General features: G+C 39.1%; 1 protein-coding gene across 4 annotated transcripts in view; it reads left to right on the forward strand.

Annotated features, from left to right (window-relative positions):
* LOC139980143 (uncharacterized) overlaps nt 1–24,145 on the forward strand; it is a 101,827-nt gene that overhangs the window by 52,174 nt on the left and 25,508 nt on the right. The window contains exon 1 of one of the 4 annotated variants that reach the window (XM_071991844.1): nt 3,994–4,085. The exons of 1 other annotated variant lie outside the window; for it this stretch is intronic. Coding sequence is in view for 1 of the 3 variants with exons in the window: in XM_071991611.1 (XP_071847712.1) it covers nt 14,553–14,595 (43 nt within the window). In the remaining 2 variants the exon portion in view is untranslated. Of the gene's footprint in view, nt 1–3,993; nt 4,086–13,650; nt 13,800–14,501; nt 14,596–24,145 lie in introns of those variants that run through there. 2 more of the 4 variants (XM_071991695.1, XM_071991611.1) reach the window with 2 other exon arrangements.

Genomic DNA, 24,145 nt, shown 5'->3' on the forward strand with positions numbered 1-24,145 from the left:
TCAAAAGTAAAGAAATTCTTAAAGACATAGACGACGAGAAAATCAACACCAAAGTTACAGAGAAAGAAAAAGTCATGGAGTTTGTAAAAATCATCAAAAAGAGGGGAGAAAATGCATACCAAGTTTTTAGAGAGTACTTGGGGGCTTGTCAAGGTTCGGAACATCTAGCAAAAGAAATGGACAAGAATTTACAGACTGTTGAAAAAGAATTACAGGGTTTAATGGTATTTATTATGTTAAGATACATTTGAAATCATTTCTTTTCTGGTTTTCTATATTAATCTTAAAGAACACAAAACTGGATAGTTTGGGACATGTGAGGAAATTATAGAGGATTTATTCCTGCGGACTCTTCAGTTAAAACGAAAATAAGGATAACAATCGTAGTGAAGATCTGTAGAATATGAGCATTAAGCGGGGCCGGGGATAGTTGAAGTTGTGAGTCAAACACAAATTTATCTCACATTTAGAGGTTTGTGATATGATACTGTGAAGATATTGAAATGGGTGAGGTTATCGTCTAAACTGATGAGAAACTAGCCATTAATAACTTCGAAATGATGTTTTGTCGAATTTTGGTTGTATTGGTATGTGGAGGGAAGGGATAAACATTACGATTTACCTGTAACACGTTTTTGACCTTTTGGTATCTTACAAATGTGCGTTATGATTGGGAGTACCTCACCTATCATTCGAAGGGAGGAATTAGGACTTAAAATGAGTTGCAGGAAGGTTACTCGCTCATTGATTTCAGTTTCTATATATAATATTTTCATTGTAGAGACAAGCCGATGGAATGCAGCAGATCGAAAGATGGAAAGCCTCAGAAGAGAAATTTTATTGCTTCAGCTGCAAATATGACAACATAGGAAATTACACGGATGTTCCTTAAGAAATTAATATACTTTTGATTGGGAAAACTGGGTCCGGTAAAAGCGCCACTGTTCCCTACAGCGGCCAAATTGACAGACTGTTTAACGTATTTCATTGTGTGACGGTAGTATCAAAAATGTATAAAAGGGGGTGAAATTCCGCTTAGCAGTTCACTTGTGGTTCGAGGTTCACAGACTCGGATAGCTAGAGTCAAGGTAGTATTCGCCCGTTAGTAGTACACTGAAAGACACTCAGAGGTACCGTAGTCTGATTAGGTATTTGTACTGGCACTGACCAGCAGTCTAGGAGGTATTGCTTTGTAGTAACTCAGTAACTAAACATTATATTACTATTTCTCACACATTTTTTTTTTCATTTAAGGTTCATAGAGAATAAATATAAGTAATACCGCTCGACTGCTCTTCCGACATTTTCTTTTCCTATCGCCTTATCCGCGAACGCGACAACACATACTGTACATTTTCCCATTCCCAGCATCAGTACACAAATGATTAGGAAACATACAGCAATTTCCTACCAATTATTGATGCCTAATATTTTATGATATAGCATTTCTTGGTTATACACATACGTAAAAAATGCGGCCTTTAGCATATTGTCACTACAATACCGATGAATTTGTTGGAAACCAAGCTTGGCGCCCTCTCTAATATGTGTCATGTGATAAATTAGGCTACTGGGTGACTTTTGTTAACACAAACCCCTATATATAATCACCTGACATGGTGTGTAAAGTGTCACTCTTGGCGCAGCGGAATCAGTTGAGTCCTATGAGCGCATCAACCTGATAAATACCGTAAGTACTGTACTCAAATCACACTCCATATCGTATTGGTCCTAGTTTAAATTTCTTATATGATTTCATTTATCGGTCCTATTGCTACAAGTATAGCCTAGATGATAATATTATTAAATAGAAAGAGTTTATTAGCACATAGGCTACATACATTCATACACATAAGTCTGCTGTCCAATGCGTGGAACATCCATGATGTGCAGAGACTGTTGCATGATTGCTATTGTTCAAAGTTACGTCGTGCTTCCTTGTTCTGTCTTTGCTAGGTAAAAACGTCATATCCTACCTATTGGTTAAGTTAAGTTGATACTGATTAGCCGATCATAAATGTTTTGAGATCTTAAATAAGGTTTTTTTTTTTTTGCATTGATGACTTGTTGTTAAGTATGAAATAATTAATGGATAAACGGTTTTTCTATATTGTTTGTGAAAATAATAACCACGCCCAGTTGTATTGCATGCGTAGGCCAACATGCTTTGGGTTGTTAATGTACTGTGTGTATGCCTTTGTAGCGTGATGACTACAATAGAGTACATCGGAATCTCAGTATTAACAAAGCTGGCAAGTTAATTTCCGTCAGGAATTTGTAAGCTATTCTATCGGGAAAATGGATATGAGATGAAGTATTACAGTTGTGTGACGGTTAATATTAGTTTAGTTTATTAGCACATAGGCTACATACATTCATACACATACGTGTGCTGTCCAATGCGTGGAACATCCATGATGTGCAGAGACTGTTGCATGATTGCTATTGTTCAACGTTACGTCGTGCTTCCTTGTTCTGTCTTTGCTAGTTAAAATCGTCATATCCTACCTATTGGTTAAGTTAAGTTGATACTGATTAGCCAATCATAAATGTTTTGAGATCTTAAATAAGGTTGGTTTTTTGCATAGATGACTTGTTGTTAAGTATGAAATAAGGAATGGATAAACGGTTTTTCTCTATTGTTTGTGAAAGTAATACCACGCCCAGTTGTATTGCATGCGTAGGCCAACATGCTTTGGGTTGTTAATGTACTGTGTGTATGCCTTTGTAGCGTGATGACTACAATAGAGTACATCGGAATCTCAGTATTAACAAAGCTGGCAAGTTAATTTCCGTCAGGAATTTGTAAGCTATTCAATCGGGAAAATGGATATGAGATGAAGTATTACAGTTGTGTGACGGTTAATATTAGTTTAGTTTATTAGCACATAGGCTACATACATTCATACACATAAGTCTGCTGTCCAATGCGTGGAACATCCATGATGTGCAGAGACTGTTGCATGATTGCTATTGTTCAACGTTACGTCGAGCTTCCTTGTTCTGTCTTTGCTAAGTAAACTCGTCATATCCTACCTATTGGTTAAGTTAAGTTGATACTACTAAGCCGATCATAAATGTTTTGAGATCTTAAATAAGGTTGTTTTTTTTTTTTTTTTTTGCATAGTTGACTTGTTGTTAACTAGGAAATAAGGAATGGATAAACGGTTATCCTATATTGTTTGTGAAAGTAATACCACGCTCAGTTGTATTGCATGCGTAGGCCAACATGCTTTGGGTTGTTAATGTACTGTGTGTATGCCTTTGTAGCGTGATGACTACAATAGAGTACATCGGAATCTCAGTATTAACAAAGCTGGCAAGTTAATTTCCGTCAGGAATTTGTAAGCTATTCTATCGGGAAAATGGATATGAGATGAAGTATTACAGTTGTGTGACGGTTAATATTAGTTTAGTTTATTAGCACATAGGCTACATACATTCATACACATAAGTGTGCTGTCCAATGCGTGGAACATCCATGATGTGCAGAGACTGTTGCATGATTGCTATTGTTCAACGTTACGTCGAGCTTCCTTGTTCTGTCTTTGCTAGGTAAACTCGTCATATCATACCTATTGGTTAAGTTAAGTTGATACTACTAAGCCGATCATAAATGTTTTGAGATCTTAAATAAGGTTTTTTTTTTTTGCATAGTTGACTTGTTGTTAACTAGGAAATAAGGAATGGATAAACGGTTATCCTATATTGTTTGTGAAAGTAATACCACGCTCAGTTGTATTGCATGCGTAGGCCAACATGCTTTGGGTTGTTAATGTACTGTGTGTATGCCTTTGTAGCGTGATGACTACAATAGAGTACATCGGAATCTCAGTATTAACAAAGCTGGCAAGTTAATTTCCGTCAGGAATTTGTAAGCTATTCAATCGGGAAAATGGATATGAGATGAAGTATTACAGTTGTGTGACGGTTAATATTAGTTTAGTTTATTAGCACATAGGCTACATACATTCATACACATAAGTGTGCTGTCCAATGCGTGGAACATCCATGATGTGCAGAGACTGTTGCATGATTGCTATTGTTCAACGTTACGTCGAGCTTCCTTGTTCTGTCTTTGCTAGGTAAACTCGTCATATCCTACCTATTGGTTAAGTTAAGTTGATACTACTAAGCCGATCATAAATGTTTTGAGATCTTAAATAAGGTTTTTTTTTTTTTTTTTGCATAGATGACTTGTTGTTAACTAAGAAATAAGTAATGGATAAACGGTTTTCCTTTATTGTTAGTGAAAGTAATACCACGCCTAGTTGTATTGCATGCGTAGACCAACATGCTTTGGGTTGTTAATGTACTGTGTGTATGCCTTTGTAGCGTGATGACTACAATAGAGTACATCGGAATCTCAGTATTAACAAAGCTGGCAAGTTAATTTCCGTCAGGAATTGTTAGCTTTTCTATCGGGAAAATGGACATGAGATAAAGTATTACAGTTGTGTGACAGTTAATATTAATGAATCATGATATCTTTTCAGTTTTCGTATGACACAGAATCTACCATTTTGAAAATGTTTGTGTTCCTTTGTTTGTTGATACTTGACAAAAGTGTATAGCTGAACGATTAGCGACGCCATAGCTGCGGGGTCATTGTGAGTGACGTCACGATTGATGTCGTCACTAGGGGGTTCCCCCGAATTGCATTATCTGCTACAGTTTCGATTGCTAGTGCTTAGAGTTTAATTGAATTATTCTGAGTGTTCGTAAAGACCTCGGTGAAGTTAATGTATATTTCATTGAAAGTAAAAAAGATATATAATTCTGCCACACTGTACATTGGGTGGAATCACCTAAAGTCCTGGAATTAAATCTTGAGTCAGATGCCTATGATGAATTAGATGCCAATTTAAAGATACATAATATGCCCAAGGAGAGCAAGTTACTTTGTATATATGTTCGGGTTATATTTTACCGTTCTTCGGTTATATGACCCGATATACAGAAATAAAATTGCATTATTGTCATTGTTCAACGTTAGATCTTTGTTCTCTCTTCTCTAGCTCCTTTATGGCAGTGTATTAGTTTAGTGGCCCGGCGGCGAATATTTTTTTCCCAAACTGAACTGACACTGAAATTATTTCCTCGATTCTGATTGGCTGATCAAAACCGGAATGGTAGTCTGCGTTTATCAATGAATGTATGTGACACTATTAGTGTTGATCATACCAATCCTCATGGGCCGCATCATGTCAAAAATACGTTTGCAGGCCTTATACAGGCTAAGTTAAAGTATGTAGGCCTAAGTGTGCCAGCATGTAGATACAATGTGAGGCTTCCAGTTACCAAGAGCTACTGTAAGGGCGGTAGGGCCTTTATAAGTGAATTTGAGATCTCGAACTAATACGAATACGTATATACGGTTAATGCAGGCCTACTCCTAGGTCACCATGTACAAGTCTAGAACTTCTATTGGTACCGGTAAAGATATGTTTCCGTACGTATAGGCTATAAGGCTATATACAACTAGTTAACAAGTCAAAAGACACAGACATATCGTCGAATGCCACTCAATGGCTGACACACTTGCTCGCGCGTCTTCATGGCCACTGCATATTTGACTAGGCCTATCTTGATTCATTGACTGATCGAGTATTACATTTTGAATTTATGATTATAAAACTGAAAGTATCGCAACCCCGAATGTACACAAACACCTCGTACATTCGTAAATCGGCTACATGTATACAATTACAAATGCACTGTGTTTTATTGTGTTGTATACTATACACAGTACAATAGGCTACATTACATGTATGTGCTGTGTAGAGCGGAGTCAAGCGAGTAAACAAACGATCGAGGACTGCCTATAATGGGAGCAGTAGTTGGGAATAGTTGCTCTACTATATACTTTCGTTTATATATACTTACCAAAAGTTCTGGGAAGTTGCTAATGTGAATATCTTAAAATTGTTCGTGTTGATCATATTGATATCGGCAGATTATGGAGGATCCATGTTGAAAACTAAAGTATATCACGTGCTCGCTGAGAACCAATCAGAATCGAGGAAATAATTTCAGTGTCAGTTCAGTTTGGGAAAAAAATATTCGCGGCCCGGCGAAACAGTTTTATTCAATAATCTTTTCTCCAACATACTTCAAGATATGAGCTATATTACAGAACATTGTGTGCGTCGGTGTTTAGATATACCAGGTATACCTGGTATTTCGGGGGGGGGGGGGTACAGAATACCGCACAGAATACCGTACAGAATACAGCACATTACCTTTGGAGGTTTTGAAACACGTGCTTCGGTACGACGCATGAAAAATTATTCAACGGTGTGTGTATATTAATAACGATACATGTATGTAAGGAATCTGCAGTTTCTATAAGCGATACAAGTCGGTCTATCTAAGAGAATTCCGCGCTGGTAATACGTGCTGTAACAGTTAAAGAATGCTTGAAGTAGGTCTAAGACACGCGAGTAAAATACAGACATTTTTGAATGCCCAACTTTCTGTCAATGTCATCTATATGCATAGGTGGCAGAAAATATCTCATATTGGGGGCCAAAGAATGGTTTGATATATGGGCCAGTTCATATTGGAAAATTATTGAGGGGGCAGGCCGACCCGCTTCAGCTACCTATGATATCGTCAGTAACGAACATTTAAGTATTGTAAGTTCAGGGACAATGAGCTCCTTACAAAGGTGAATGGCAGCATTTCTTACATACTAAAAATATGAAGCAGTTCTTGGGAAACATGAAATTAGAAAAATAAGAACAACTTCCATAACTTTAATGGTTCACAGAAACTGATTTATCAATGTGAGTTTTATTCCTTCCTTCCAAAAAAGAAAGAAAGAAATCCCCAAAGTTCTTTTCTACAGACCGCTACTTGACAAATTAAAGCCATATCCCAGTCACGTTGAAAAGTAATACTCACACTTTGGTACGGTTAACTACTTTAAAACTTCAGCATATAGTTCTAGTGTACCGCAAGAACAGTTTCAATGAGTATATTCATACCTCTTTTTGTTATAGTAGTAGTAGTAGCATTGTCTTCTACAATATGAATACCGATTCTGCGCACAACCCGCGTAGTACATTGTACATTCCCCTGGTAAGGTCGTTCATATACCGTTCTGAGCGTTATTATCGGAATACTTACCTGGTATGTTTCATACCGAGTATATGCTACTATACTGTTTGTGGTTGGACTGCTCCCCGCAGTGGAGTGTACTGAACTGTACGTTCGCGTTGAAGTGAAAGACACGTAAACAACACTGAATTTTCGTACTTTATTTTCTATGTAATACGTTAAATAAGATGCTGCAAAAGAACAAACAGAGATGGGAAAGTCATCATAAAACTGCAACTTACATTTGTAGGCTAGGCTGGTGTCCATACGGTTCATGCTAGTGTTTGATGGTACAGTTAACGCTGGAAGTAGCGGTTCTGCGAACATTCCCGGTAAACCTGGTAATACCAGGTATTCGTTAGTGGGTATATCGGTTTCTGTTTTTGCCTATACCGACGCACCCTGTCACTAGATGTTATTTGGTGATCTCGGGCACAAACAGCTCGCCCATGATAGCTCAGCGACGTAGCCAGGAATTTGAAAGGGGGGGGGGAGCACTTTTTGCGATTGATATGGATTTTCAAAGTTGTAGGCACGACTATCTAAGCGGAGCGCCACCATCGGTTGGCGCGGAGCGTACAAGAAAATTTTTGGTTTTACAAACCCCCCAGATGGCAGGAAACAGCCCTTCCCGAATGTTCATTCTGGTTCCCTGGCCTCTTGCTAACTTGAGAAACCTCATTCAATATCACTTTTAAACCCAAAAAACAAACAAGTTAAAATAGTACGTAATTCAATAATACATAATGTATTAAAATTAGCAAGGTACACAAGGGCGGCAGAAGCACTTTTAATCTGGGCACTTTGCAGAAATTCTATTGGACTGATGCAGCCTGATATTTAGTACCCTTTATAAATCTTATTGTATTATCTTATTTGCGTATACACATCACTCCATCAACGCTCCCCCCCCCCCCCCCCCCCCCGTCATAGTAGTCTTACTTTTTAACTTCTGATACTTGTAGATACAAAGATAGGCCAGAAATGTCTTTGGTACAACCATAGCCAGTAATTGTCTTTGATGAAACTGTAGCTAGTAAATGTTTATCGAAAAGGCTGTTTTGGAACTTGGAACGCCGATCGTGACAACAACAGGCAACAAAGTGCTGCAGCTCTATATATAAAGTCTGTTAATCAACGATAGGCTTATTTGACTGTGGAATGTTCTCAACTGAAATATTATATGCGTAAACGGGTTCTAAACTACATGTTAAAAAACTGACAAGATCGGATCCTATAGTCTTTTTCGGCGGGTAGAGTGTTGAATGAAACTATCGTGCTACATACTGGCTACACCCTGATCATATGATATCATTATCAGCAGATTTTGTTTCCTGTTTAAATTCTTTTACATGTTCTTTAACATAATATATCAGAAAGACAAACATAGTGCTCTTTTACAAGTTTTCCAGTAGGATGATTCTTGTTTATTGTCCAATGTCTGGACTTTAATACATTTGACGAACTTAACTGATGGACAATATAAACTTTCATATTTTGTAATACAGCCAGAAATGCAGTGGCCTAAAAACAAATATCGATATCGCAGTGTATTAGCAGTGTAATAATTATTTATAGGAAGTGCGTATCACGTACGATTGCTAGCTTAGCTTTATAACATGCTGTTCGTGCAACAACTTAGGACGACTCATTGAACGACGTTGTTGTGCATACAGTTCGTGACATTCCATAGAGTGCGGTTAGGTAGGCAATATGTATTTTATTATGCAGTGGCCAACTGTAGGCTTGTAATTGGCTATAAGCTAAATTTAGCTAATTGCATCTGCCAAACTAAGTAAGTAGTTGAATCAGTAGGCGTGAATGTTACTACGATTATAATCGAGTTAACGGGGCTGACGAGTATTCAAGATCAAAAGAGCACTGACAAAATACCATGCTAAAAAAACGACAGTTTAAAAAAAAAATAGACACTGAAAGGGGGGGAGCGGTCGCTCCCCCTGCTCCCCCCCCCTGGCTACGTCCCTGTGATAGCTAGGCATTGTATACTACACAGTCATAGTTAATTTCCACAGCATAGCTGCTCCGTACGTATATGGCGTATATTACGTGTTTTGGATAATGATAAACCAGGGCCAGGAAATCGAACAAGCAGTTTTTAATAGACCGGATAATGTTGCAGTTGTGTAATGATAGACTAGACCTACATTGTATTGGTTTAATTAATCGTGCATGAGGCCTTTGGTGTAAACCACCGTATGTTGGTAAAATTTCGGTAACTATAAGCGAGGATACAATAACGTTATCATGTTTTTCGATATAACCAATCAGTGTCCAATACTCTGCCGTGTCCGGAACAGGCGTGAGTCGTGATTGACATCCGTTAATGAGCTTACTTGTACGGTTAATATGTGATGGTTTTAGTCATAATTTCTTCGTTTATACTGCAGGCGCATGCTAGCTATAGAGTACTGTTTACAAATATAGCCTAGCTTTGGTCTGCGTTAAAGGACCAAACGCCGAACTGGCTTATTCGTGACTGAAATAACTTCAAAAGGGTTGCTGTCACAAAGACCCCTCCATTGAATATCAACAACTGACTAACTTTCACCTTCACAGCGTACTACAATGACACGTATTTGTATGCAAACACAGTTCTAGTTTATCCTGGTATTACTACAGTGACTAGACTCGAGACCCACGGGGTCGGCTCTGAGACTGGTTCAATGATCATTTCCCTCAAAAGCCAGTCTTGCTCAGTTTTCAGGCTCTCTCTCATTGCTACGGGTACCCTGCGAGGAGGATGTACCTGTTTTGTATTAGGATCTAACATTAAATGATAACCACCAGGCAATTTCTAGGCAATTAGGTGTTTCTGTTTGGTACCAATCCTTTGTACTCCGGTTTGGCTTGCACTTGCGTAATGAACCTTCTCAATTTCTGTTGGCTGCTCTATTTTGTCATATTTGACCTCTATGAAACCCATTGCCTGTGAGGTATCGCTGCCAAAAAAAAGGTACTGATCTGTCATAAACAAATTTGACCCTGTCTTTCGTACCATTCTTTGGATTAATCGTACTAAGTTTGCATTTACCTGTTGGTTTTGTAGTACTCCCATTATACATAGATAAAAACTGCCTGGTCTGATAGAGACCTATATTACCTTGCTCACCAATCTTCTTTAACACTATAAGTGGAATAATATCGCAGGTTTACCCACTGTCAACCTGAAATGCAACCCTTGTACTCCCAATGAGGAGGTTGGCATAGATGTGCCCTTGATCATGCTTAGAGTCCATACGATATACACTATTTTTAGCATCTTTCGGGTGTAGTAATTAACCGTGTTGATATCTTCATACTCATCAAATGAAATCATGGGCGTCAATCCGGGGGGGGGGGACGGGGGGACACGCCCCCGCATTTCAATGTGTGGGGGACACACTATCAAATTTCCCCCACACATTTGGAAACAGAGTAGTTTCGTGGCTCTATTTGGTTAGGGCTTACACATCTCAGGATTCATATCATTGAATATTAGAAGTTCAGTTCTTTGCCAAATCACCGAGTTCGGCACCAACGTAGCATCCAGAGCCACAGGAGTGATGAAGTGTGTCTCATTTGCCAGTTGCATTCTCGGATTGCTGGCTGCTCTGCCAATCATACAATGCTTAGAGAAATTCAACCGGGCCCTGCAAAGCTCCAAAGTAACCATATCAGGTATGATCGAATCCGCGGGAGTAGTCGGAAGGGAACTTCAGCGGCTTCGTTCTGAGGAATGTTTCAAGAGTATTTTCGACGACGCACACGAGAAGGCAGCGAAATGGCACCTGGACCCTCTAGAAATACGCCAGCAGAGAATCCCTGCAAGGTACGCTGGTGATGGCGAGCAACTTGTGTAGTCCACTGAAGAGAAGTTCCGCCGTGAGTATTACAAGGTACTCGACAGCGCTGCAACAAATCTAGGTCATTACTTCGCGTCTACGGACATAGACACACAGAACAAGTTGGCGTCAATGTTGCTGAATGGAGAATTCCACCCAGATCTCGTGAGTTGGTACCCTGAGCTCTCCGACAATCGTAAGCTTAGTCTGCTTTTCTTTCGAGGCCAGTTCCAGTCGTCGGTTGAAGGGTATAGACAAATATTCAAGACGATGAATCCAGCGGTACTGGCTATGCTTGGTGAAGTCGAAGCTCTCTTGTGGTTGCACCTCGTCTCCCCGCCAGTTCGACGGAAGCGGAGAGATCTTTTAGTGCTTTGAGGCGTTTGAAGACATGGATACGGAGCACCATGACTCAACAAAGGCTGAACCATGTGATGGTGTAACATAGTCACCGCGAACGTCAAGCCCAGTTGAAGCCTGAGGAGTTAGCAGAGAAGTTCGTTGGTTCCTCGGATAACAGACGCCGCATCTTCGGGCGATTCTAGTAGAAAACTACTGCGCTCCGTCATTATCATAAGAGACGGCAATTCATAGCTAGAGCCAAAGCCTGTACATATTTGTTGTTTAGTTGTAGATGGTGTTTCAAAGACGGTGCCCGTTCCCTAATATTGGGGAAATGAAATAGGGAGCATATTCCGTGGCAGCGCATTCCATGTTACCTTGTTGTTGAGTGATACCGGAGTTTACTCCACAGTGAGAACACTGGGTACACGGTGGTTACATAGTACGCTCCGACCAGAATCCACCCGATTACCAGATGCAGATCCACCAAGCAACCGAGGTAACTTGCGTGAGGACTCCAACGAACAACCACTGATTTATTTTGATGCCTTCAATACTTTAGCCACCATCCAAATGGGACCTATTCTAAGTCTGACAATACATGCGCATGTGTGAGGTCCTGAAAATATAATTAAAGTGGTTTGTCTTGCCATCCTTGTTTCAAATTTCATAGAAATGTATTCTCGTAGACCTAGCAAAACATTTAAACTGACACAGTCCCATTAGAAGTGTGTCACGGGTGGCATTACAAGACATTGGTGGTTTAACATGCTGGCGTATGACGACTTTTGGCCAAATTTGTGCTAAGCTCACTATACGAACTCGGATCTGGACTGTGTCTAATTAGTTAGTTATTTAAATTATCATGGCGTTTGAGGAAATGCACCATTTTGTGGTATGACTCCCAGGACGGCAAGTCGAGAAACTCACATGCAGTCGCGGCGTATATCTTCATTCGCCTATAGTATGGGGATATTTTGGGACATCGTTCCTATAGGCCTTCAACTGAGGCCCTAGGGTCATGCCTTGACCGACTTGGTGCAACATAATGTGCCCATTTCGAAGTAAATTTATTCACAGATTGTTAGTTGTCATGGGTTCGAACAAATGAGGGGTATTCTATCCTGAAACACAGGGCAAACTGGGGTTGGGGTGTCCAGTTCGCCGCATCATGTGTCAACTTGCACTGGGTTCTAATGTTTATGTCAATTGGAATCGCTAATAAAAGAAATAATCCACCAAAAATTAAGGCCGCATGAACTTTATTGCAGATTTCTTGAGTGACGAATTTGTAATTTTCTCCAGAAATCACGCAACTAGATGGCTGCTATCCAGCCTGGCAAGTGCCATCTCCAGCGATCTGGCAGGTATTGAAATCTGAAATTTTCTTGGTACGCTGCGCGCCAACCGATGGTGGCGCTCCGCTTAGATACTACTTACGGCCGGAATACTTCAATCGGTTACGTCCCCCTCACGTTACAAATCGGATTGACGCCCCTGTCTGAAATGGAACTTGAGCCACTCGTGATTTCAGCGTCCTCTGCAACAGAATATACTTTGACCTGCTGCGTGTGGATTTCTTCTTAACCTTGGGTTCTTAGTGGGTCTTAGTGGGTCATCAAACTTGCGATTCAAAACAATAGCGTATCTGTCGTGAGCTGCCCTTGAAGGGACAAATTCGGCAGAGGTTCATTTTTACCTAATTCTTTAACTGTTCCCTACATCTGCCGAAATTGGCTAATTTTTCAAACTTGGCCAAATGTTAAACTGTTCCCTACATCGGCCAAATTGACAGACTGTTTAACATATTTCATTGTATGACGGTAGTATCAAAAATGTATAAAAGGGGGTGAAATTCCGCTTAGCAGTTCACTTGTGGTTCGAGGTTCGCAGACTCGGATAGCTAGAGTCAAGGTAGTATTCGCCCGTTAGTAGTACACTGAAAGACTCTCAGAGGTACCGTAGTCTGATTAGGTATTTGTACTGGCACTGACCAGCAGTCTAGGAGGTATTGCTTTGTAGTAACTCAGTAACTAAACATTATATTACTATTTCTCACACATTTTTTTTCATATAAGGTTCATAGAGAATAAATATAAGTAATACCGCTCGATTGCTCTTCCGACATTTTCTTTTCCTATCGCCTTATCCGCGAACGCGACAACACATACTGTACATTTTCCCATTCCCAGCATCAGTACACTAATGATTAGGAAACATATAGCAATTTCCTACCAATTATTGATGCCTAATATTTAATGATATAGCATTTCTTGGTTATACACATACGTAAAAAATGCGGCCTTCAGCATATTGTCACTTCAATACCGATGAATTTGTTGGAAACCAAGCTTGGCGCCCTCTCTAATATGTGTCATGTGATAAATTAGGCTACTGGGTGACTTTTGTTAACACAAACCCCTTTATACAATCACCTGACATAGTGTGTAAAGTGTCACTCTTGGCGCAGCGGAATCAGTTGAGTCCTATGAGCGCATCAACCTGATAAATACCGTAAGTACTCTACTCAAATCACACTCCATATCGTATTGGTCCTAGTTTCAATTTCTTATGTGATTTCATTTATCGGTCCTATTGCTACAAGTATAGCTTAGATGATAATATTATTAAATAGAAAGAGTTTATTAGCACATAGGCTACATACATTCATACACATAAGTGTGCTGTCCAATACGTGGAACATCCATGATGTGCAGAGACTGTTGCATGATTGCTATTGTTCAACGTTACGTCGTGCTTCCTTGTTCTGTCTTTGCTAGGTAAAATCGTCATATCCTACCTATTGGTTAAGTTAAGTTGATACTGATTAGCCGATCATAAATGTTTTGAGATCTTAAATAAGGTTGGTTTTTTTGCATAGATGACTTGTTGTTAAGTATGAAATAAGTAATGGATAAACGGTTTCTCTATATTGTTTGTGAAAATAATAACCACGCCCAGTTGTATTGCATGCGTAGGCCAACATGCTTTGGGTTGTTAATGTACTGTGTGTATGCCTTTGTAGCGTGATGACTACAATAGAGTACATCGGAATCTCAGTATTAACAAAGCTGGCAAGTTAATTTCCGTCAGGAAGTTGTAAGCTATTCTATCGGGAAAATGGATATGAGATGAAGTATTACAGTTGTGTGACGGTTAATATTAGTTTAGTTTATTAGCACATAGGCTACATACATTCATACACATAAGTGTGCTGTCCAATGCGTGGAACATCCATGATGTGCAGAGACTGTTGCATGGTTGCTAATGTTCAACGTTACGTCGAGCTTCCTTGTTCTGTCTTTGCTAGGTAAACTCGTCATATCCTACCTATTGGTTAAGTTAAGTTGATACTACTAAGCCGATCATAGATGTTTTGAGATCTTAAATAAGGTTTTTTTTTTTTTTGCAAAGATGACTTGTTGTTAACTAGGAAATAAGTAATGGATAAACTGTTTTCTAGTATATTGTTTGTGAAAGTAATACCACGCCCAGTTGTATTGCATGCGTAGGCCAACATGCTTTGGGTTGTTAATGTACTGTGTGTATGCCTTTGTAGCGTGATGACTGCAATAGAGTACATCGGAATCTCAGTATTAACAAAGCTGACAAGTTAATTTCCGTCAGGAATTTGTAAGCTATTCTATCGGGAAAATGGATATGAGATGAAGTATTACAGTTGTGTGACAGTTAATATTAATGAATCATTATATCTTTTGAGTTTTGGTATGACACAGAATCTACCATTTCGAAGATGTATGTGTATCGTTTGCTGATACTTGACAAAAGTGTATAGCTAAATGATTAGCGACGCCATAACTGCGGGGGGGGTGTCAATGACGTCACGATTGATGTCGTCACTAGGGGATTTCCAGAATTGCATCATCTGCTGCAGTTTGGACTGCTAGTGCATAGAGTTGAACTGAGTTATTCTTAGTGTTCGTCAAGACCTCGGTGAAGTTAATGTATATTTCTTTGATAGTAAAAAAGGGTATATGTGGTAATAATGAGTTCCGCCACACTGTAAATTGGGTGGAATCACCTAAAGTCCTTGAATTAAATCTTGAGTCAGAAGCCTAAAATAAATAAGATGTCAATTTCAAAATACCTAATATGCCTAAGGAGAGCAAGTTACTTTGTATGTTCCGGTTATATTTTACCGTTCTTCGTTGATATGACCCGATATACTGAAATAACTTGCACTTGAGGTACAGAATACCGCACAGTACCTATTGGAGGTTTTGAAACATGTGCTTCGGTAGCGGTGCGCAAGGAAAAGGGATTGAATGGTGTGTGTGGGTACATTAATAACAATACGTGTATGCAAGGAATCTGCAGTTTCTATAATTCGGTATAATTCGGTATATCTAAGAGAAACCGGCGCTGGTAAAAACGTGCTGTAACAGTTAAAGGATGCTTGTAATTATCCGAATGGCAGTAGCCACAAGTGTCTATAGACCAATGTAACCCCAAGATCAAGGGGCCACAGTGAATACTTCCAAGCATGACATCAACTTCCAATTTTTGTTGTTGCGACATGCAGCACATAATCAGAATGGGGAGTGTTGGGTGTGGGGGATATGGTTTGAGGGGGGGGGAGGGGGTCAGACATAAGCATAGGCCCTATAAAGAGGGTGTTATTTTGGTACTGCCTTTTATCTGAGTATTAAATTGTAGCTTGATTGTTGAAATTAACTGATAAACATTTTCTCTGAACATTTCATCAGAGACATCAGCCTTAATGCAGGGATGATTTAGTGTTCAGTTTTTCGTAGCAAATTTGTGAATATTGTTGTTCAGAACTACTCCAAAATTTGTGTTTCTGTGCACAAGAAAAAGAAAAACTGGTATGCATCTATGCATGCACATTGCATCCAGCATTTTCAGATAAAACATTCCCCATGCTCCTACCATACGATTTCCTGTACAATATCCTGGTAGTAGATAGGGATTCGGCCTGAATTTCAAATATACTCATCAGTCATCAAGCATGTCAGTATGTATGAGCCATTTTTGCATATAATGTATGACCGCCACTGGTAATTTACAATTCATTAACACATGGTGCCTGATCGAATAACACCTTGTCCTTGTTTTCTGAACCTATAGTATCATGCATGAAATATATCAGCTGATTTACCGGAATGAAATTCCATTTTACATTGAAAGATGGATTATCACATGTTATCAAAAGTACAGCTCTGCAATAAAGTGTTTTATCTTCAGAACAGATGTATTGATCTTAGTTGTGTGGTGAGCCTTTCAGCATTGCATATTGTCGGTACAAAGTATTGAGAATTCTGCACAAAAGGTGTGTCGCTTTGCCATTACCTTAATGATCGATATAAAGGAAATGAAAGTGAAACGTGCCAAAAACACTAGTATCAACTTGGCAAGACAATTTTAGTATTGCATACTGTAGTGTTTATTGTACCTATTGTAAGTTGATGGAAATGATTTATAGAGGGAAATACCTCAGTACCTTGAAGTGCCTATTTCTTGGAGAACCCTTGTTTTTATAACACTTGTATCATAGGCTGTGTTTACATTTGGGATCCAAAGTCCATGCATGCGCGGTCAATAGAACAGGATGACTTTGATTTCCAAGCTCTTGGCGATCATATTAGACACTGCTCAATATCAGACCCTGTTCTCGGGATCACCAATCGTCTTTCCTAGAAATAAGGGCACCCTACCATTCATTGCGTCAGGTTACACACGTAACAAACCTTAGATCATATTGTATCTGATCCGGGTCTACATTACAAATCGATGTCTATGGTTATTGTGTGTTATGTGATAGTTTATTGTCTACTTTTGTCTGATAATGGTTTAGCAAATGAGTTGACAAAGTTTCAATAGAGTGCTAATATAGTTGGATACACCCGATGGTCGATGTCAGTTAGTGCTATTCTTTTAATGGTGATTCCCGCCGGTTTTGAATTTCCTGGGATTTTAGGGGAAATGACTCTCAAGACCTGTGTCAAAGTTGTGAAAAGCTATTCCGGGAAATAAAGTGCTAGTCAAGAGATTCATAAATTGAAAATATGTCATGAAATTCGGACTGGATATTACATTGGTTAATAGAAGATTCATTGCTTTTGCTCTATTTCATGAGTTTATTAGGGGTGAATGAGGGGGGGGGGGCTGGTTGGCAGGAGTGGGTTGAGGATGGGAGTGATAGAGCAAGATAGAGGGTATCTCACCATTTGCATGCTGCAAAGTGTTCAAACATGGCCCAACAACCTACAGTATGGTAAATTTGCTTTGCTCGTCACTTACCTGTCTCTTTACAATATCTGCACACTCGCTCTACCATGTCTAGAGTAACCTGGTAACCTGTGACACCGACCTTCCGTGGTGACAGGTTAACTCCACTCCCTTTACCTCCTCATTCTTCCACCCAAAGTGTCTAGTTGTGTACCCTATAGAGCTTTCAAGATCACTGTGTATGTTGACCGCCAGTAACCATCCTCCTGTATTTTGCGTACTTTGCGTATTTTGTGGTTTCAGAAGTCCAGTGGGAGGGAACCCAAAGTCCAACAGTACACACACAAAGCCTCTTAACCCTATCTCTTTTTGACCACTTGAATACAATTTCATATAAGTTTCTTGGATAAAAGCCCTTGGTGTATATACTGTTTAACTGCATGAAAGCTATACCATATTGTGTAGTGAGTTTGTCTCTTGAAATATTGTTCAGTTTTATCAGCTGCACAACTGTATCAGCTTTTTCAGTATTCCCTCTTTTACAGTTTCTAACTTTAAGAAAAGAACGTAACCAAAGAACCCCCCCCAAAAAAAGAGGTAAAACAAATCAGAATTTCTTGGAAGATGTGGCAGTTATATAACTTAGACAACAGGTTTGCATTTTTCTTTAATTTTCTTTACTTGATTCATAATCATTCATACAAACATGTACATCTGGTACATGTATTGCCAAAAAAATGAACAGTCTTGCTGACTTCTAAAGGTGTAAGCCTAGTAGAAATATATAACAAACTAATCAGACCAAAAAAAGGGCGCATTGTTTAAAATGTAGTAAGGCATCCCAGTTGTATGTGTTTACAGAGTGTTTTGCATTGCAAAAGTCACAACCATTGCTAAGAAAGTTTACATGGTTTTTTAAGAGCTCAAAGTTTGTTACCAAAGAACAGCGGAAAGGTGAGGGTTACGTTATGTGTATCAAAATAGCGCATGGCTTGATTACCGAATGCCCTTCCAAATGCACACTGAACACGAGTACAGTTGTATTGAAGACCATTATAGTGTTTTGTTGTTTCTTACTACTCATAGTTCTCATGGCTGTTAATGTCCAGCACATATATATTTCAGCCGTTATATTGCCATGTGCAGCTCCTTTCATTGTGCAGAGCTAGAAACACTGCAGGTAATGGGTTTGAGAAACTTTCATATTATAGTGGGTTGTACATCCATTACCTAACAACAGGTGGAATACATCACAGTTTACACATGTTTGCACCGTACTCTTTCAAGAAATCCAATGAAATATATTTGTGCTGGTTGCAAATGCACCGTAGTATATAAACTGTTAGTATCAATTGCATTCAGTCAGCTGGGATTTGTTTTTATTCCAGGCGAAGGAGCTGACCTAGGTCAATAAGGGGATGGGCATTTTGGGGGTCCACTGGCAGGGGTACCCCACTAATAAAAATTACTGGAAATGCCCATTCCTTACATATAGAGTCCTGCCAATCATTTTCCAGTAGTTTTTAACTGGTTACCCATGAGCTGACCTCAGGTCAATGAGGGGGAGGGGCATTTTGGGGGTCCACTGGCAGGGTTACCCCACTAAAAGAAATTACTGGAAATGCCTATTTTTTACATATAGAGTTCTGCCTATCAGTTTCCACTAGTTTTCAACCTGTTACCTCATGAGCTGACCTAGGTCAATGAGGGTAGGGACATTTTGGTGGTCCACTGGCAGGGATACCTACCAATAAAAATTACTGGTATGCTCATCCCTTGTATCTGAAGTCCTAACAGTAGGTTTCAAGTGGTTACCTCATGAGCTGACCTAGTCCATCCGTGAGGGGTCAAGTATTGATGACTGGCGAAGCTAACCAAACACCAATAATCACTGGCGATGGCCATTTGTTGCTCTTGGGGCCATACCTGACACATTGTACTTACTTTGATGGGGTTACCAATGAAAGCTGATCTAGTTTAGCTTTTAGGTGAATTTAAAATTGCCCTCCCAGCCAGACCCACCACAGCAGGTTTGCCAGTCGTCTGTTTTCATATACAGGAATGCACTGTGAACATTGTGATGCACAAGGCAGTTGGTTACCTTCCCAGCTAACCAAACCCTCTGGGCTCCCAGTCTAAATCCCCCTGGGTATAAATATTGCTACAGTAAAACATAACCTAACAGTAGGCCTCACTGCAGAACAATATCATCTTTGTTTATGGTGTAACTGGAGTAGGTAATTGCCATCTATGTAGGCCTATGTGTATTCCTATACTATAGCTCCAAGTGTTTTACTAGACAAGCCCAGTTTGCATTGAGATAATTGCACGTCATTGACATATCAGTTTTTAAGCCTTCTTATTACACCGAAATCTTTTTGCAAGTAATTATCCTAAATTAGCATTGACGTAATCATGATGAATACCCTTGCTAGCTTGCTAGCTTGGTAATTTTGGAACTATTTAAAGGTCAACTATGGAGACTTTTCGATGAACATAAAATCCCACCATTTTTCATGTATGTAATCCCTAACTCACTCCAATTACATTGCTGTATTTAACTTTGCCAATTTCGGACGTTGAAAACGTGAAAAATGGGGAGAAAAGTCAGCTTTTTAGGAAACCTATTTCAGACAGTCCTGAAAAAAAGTCATCAGGTGACCATGTGACGTCATCTTTGGTATACCGCAATCACAACAATACTTTTAGTGTGTAAAGTTGTATACTTGAGCTTCCAAAAACATCAACGATATGTCTCCTTTTTGCACGAAATGCCACAATTCTGTGTTTTTGGAGGTTGCAGTTATACCTCAGCCAACAAAAGCATCAGCTTTTTTAGCTTTCTGAGTAGAAGAACTGGCGTAAAACGCCGTAGACTTTGGATCAAGTTTGTGAGATCCACGTGGAAAGATTTTTCAGCACTCGGAGGCGAGATTTTTTCCCAGCGGGTAAAGGCCATCTTTGCGTACCTCGCTTCTCATTGGCTGGGTCTTGAACTTTTGATGCTGAATTAGGAAGTTCTTGCTTACGTTATGCGTGTGTGTATGTACATGAACATACACGTGCACGCAGTGGATCGTGATTCGCATACACGTACTGTTTGAACTGGCGACTGTCTTGAGACAACTTTGTTAAAAAATATGTTAAAATGTTTTTTCTTTGCTTTTGCGCGGACTTGTTTGTCTTAATTTACATCCATAAGTTCGTAAAACAATACTGCGACCATAGACTGATCCAAAACTGAAAAGCCAATAAATCGAATAAGTTTAGTTTTGACAAGGGTGAAGCTTCGAAGTGATGTTGGAACTTGCTGTACAGAGTACTGCGATGGCAATGTACGCAGATAAGTACGTATCAGTCGTTTGCTTGCTTCAAACTGCTTAAAAACATTGGACAGCTTGACCGTTTCTGGTTGACTGTTTACTTGAGATGCTTTAAAACTTTAAACTCATAGACTCTTAATTTTGAGCATAGACATTGATTTGATTTTCAAAATTATGACCCTTTGAAACAGTTTATTTTGACCCTTTGGCAGGGTTTTCAGATAAAATAATACAAAAGATATATGCCTAAAATTTAGTCATTCATGTTAGTAGTACCACTGCAACTGTGGATTATAGTTATTGAACACAGGATTGTCTAACATTATATTAAATGGTGATTTTTTGTATCTCTTTCAAACTGTTTCGGTTTGATTTAACTTCTTTAAATTTACAGCAACAGAGTTGTGCGATACATAACCACAGACCCTCTACACCCGTGGCATAACACACCGACGAATAAATTAACTAGATACTCAAACGCGTACCATTGTACATTCTGCTGCTGGACTGTTTTCTCTTTTTAGTGTACTAGGCAAAGTGGCCTTGTGAAATGTGGTATGTGATGAGCGATTCAGTGCAGCAGCTGCTAGTTGATATTGTAATGAAGCTTATGTATATGGACCCCAGCCAATGGGAGAGAGGTATACTAATCTTGGCCTTTACTGCGCAGGAAAAAAAATCGCCACCCGGAGTACAGTATCTCATGCCCATGAGTCCACATGCATGACCCTGCCTCTGTGTATGCCGCAAATATCTCATTCTGCGAAACTGAACCGACAGCTGTGGCGGACAAAGCTAATGTGAAATTGACCCTTTCAATTCTCCTCGTAAACACGCCCTGGACGTCCTTACATACATGTAACATTATATCACGCAATTGACAGTATACTATTTACTGTTTGAGATGACTGTATGTAGACCTTGTATAGACCGTGCTTATAGGATACTATTGTTAATACATGTAGTGAGTTACAACTCTCGCCGGGGTTGGCTCACAGCAGGGAGTTGTTCCATAACAACTCCCTGCTCACAGCATGTGTAAATAGTCATGTTAGGATTTCATCGCATTTATCCATTTTATTTGTTGTGTTTCAGTATCGTGAGTTAGTGATACAAGTGTCATATTGTCAAGTGTTATGTTTGTTCCGGCATCTGCATTGTCCAAGGAGTGGAATAAAACCACTACTATATGGTCATTTTTACAATCAGTGGTGTAACTTTCAATATTGGCACTTATTGCTTTGTAACTCAGTGACCAAACACCAGAATTCTTAGATTTTTTGCCATTTGACCATCCTAAGTGAAGTCTACCAAGGGTAGCTTAACGAACTTTCTCGGTTTCTTCAGGTGGATTTGGTGGCCATAAATATGCTTAAAATATGCTAGTTCAGCCGTACACTCTCAACTACACTGTTTTTGTCAGAGCCTGTACTTTTTGGTGGAAGGTATTTTCCAGTTCTTATTTGGTTGATATTATCAACAAGTGTCCAAACTAAAAGGCAATGGTGTTCCCCAGGTTTCCTTACTTTCCTTCTCCAAGGACCGGTGGCTAGATTTTGTCGTTTCGGAGGTGACATTTTCCGTTAACAATTGGTACCTAAGTTTGACTGCAACTAAGTTCTAGTTAAGCAGTGTAAATTTTGTTAAGTAAGGTTGCATTATTACAATAACTAATGTGTCTAACATCTGGGCCCCAAAAAGAAATTCATTTGGAATTCTTAAAAAAGTTGTGTAAAGTTCAAATTTAATATTAACTTTTCCGTTAACTTTTCCATCACATCCGAAACAAAGCATTCTTCAGCCCAAGATTTATGTAAACAATAGTAGAGCCATTTAGAACTTATTAAAATATACCTCACCCCCTAACGTAATATTTGAGTAAAAGTTGTGACAACATGACCAGTCGTTTTAATTTCTGGGAGATTCTTAACTTTCCGTTAACATGCGTGACCTCCGAAACACCTTGTCACCTCCGAAACAGGTTAGTTGGAAATTTGATCTCTACTCATCCAATAAACATCTTATTTGGCTAATTCTAGTAATTCTGTAGAGGTGTAGTAATTAGTAGGATAATATCTTTTAAAAGGTCCTTTATTAATTATGTTAAATTTGAATTAAACTGTAAATTAATGTTTCGGAGGTGACACAATATTGTTAACACTACATTTTTTACATTTCTGCTGCTTGTGTACCATCATATGCTAATGGATGACTTGATCTACCTTAGAAAACACTGTAACAAACTGAAGAAAGTATTAATGAAACTCTCACATGCACAGTTGATGAATAAATTACAAATATGTGTTTATGTGCCACTTCTTCCCCTTTCTGGACAAGAGATAACGTAACCATTGCTTACATTAGTGCTATTAATAAACTTGAATGAAATGATCGATTAGTAACGAAGTGCTGTCCATAAATGATCAATCACAATCACCAAACATGCAGTTTTTAAAACTGTATTAACATGGGACAAATTTATCAGATATTAGCTCAATCTGCCTGTGGTCTTTGCTATTGTTTCGGAGGTGACATTGATTATTTACATGTAATATCCTGAACTGTCCCTTTGTTTGAGCATATATCTGAAATATTCTACTAGTGCATACATTTGTGCTGCAGTTACATGATACTTTCTGTGAGTTCTACAGTGCTGTTGAGTACATGTTCACAGGCTTAATTTTGCACCATGTTGACCTGTACCAGTATACACATTAATTTGCATGATTTCCGCTATTACCACGGAGGGCTCTACTATTTGGTCCAGGTAAATATCCTACAAAAGTTCAGAATATTTGTTTACAATATGTAGACCTGCTGCTGTAACATTTGCAGCAAAAAGAAAGTATCTTATTGCTTCTTTAATGTACTGTTGTTATCACAGCAAATTGTCTGAAAAGAGATTTCCCAAAATACATAAAATTTGAACAAGGAATTCCCCTCCCTTTTCTTAAAGGGTGTGAAGACTGGCGCAAAAGGAAACATCTATGTTGGTAATCTGACTTCTAAGTTTCGATGAGGTGTAACAGAAGTGCTAGACACCACCATCGATCCCAGAAAATACACACACAGCTTGCTACCATCATTAATTAGACATTAGTGTACAGTCAGTACAGCTGCAGCACAGCACATTGTACAAATGATACAGCGATGGACATCTCAGGACCAGCTAAAGTTAACAAGGTATCAGGTTTCATTACTGTACTGTCTGCATTTTGTAGCGACACGAACAAAACGTCACTTGCAAGCAACAGAAAGTTACATTTTTCAGATGGCAGCACGCGGTTTGGGGCGAGTCTTCAATGCCCTTAACAACCAATTACAAAC

Source organism: Apostichopus japonicus, chromosome 1 (assembly GCF_037975245.1).
Source record: "Apostichopus japonicus isolate 1M-3 chromosome 1, ASM3797524v1, whole genome shotgun sequence".
NCBI lineage: Eukaryota > Metazoa > Echinodermata > Holothuroidea > Aspidochirotida > Stichopodidae > Apostichopus > Apostichopus japonicus.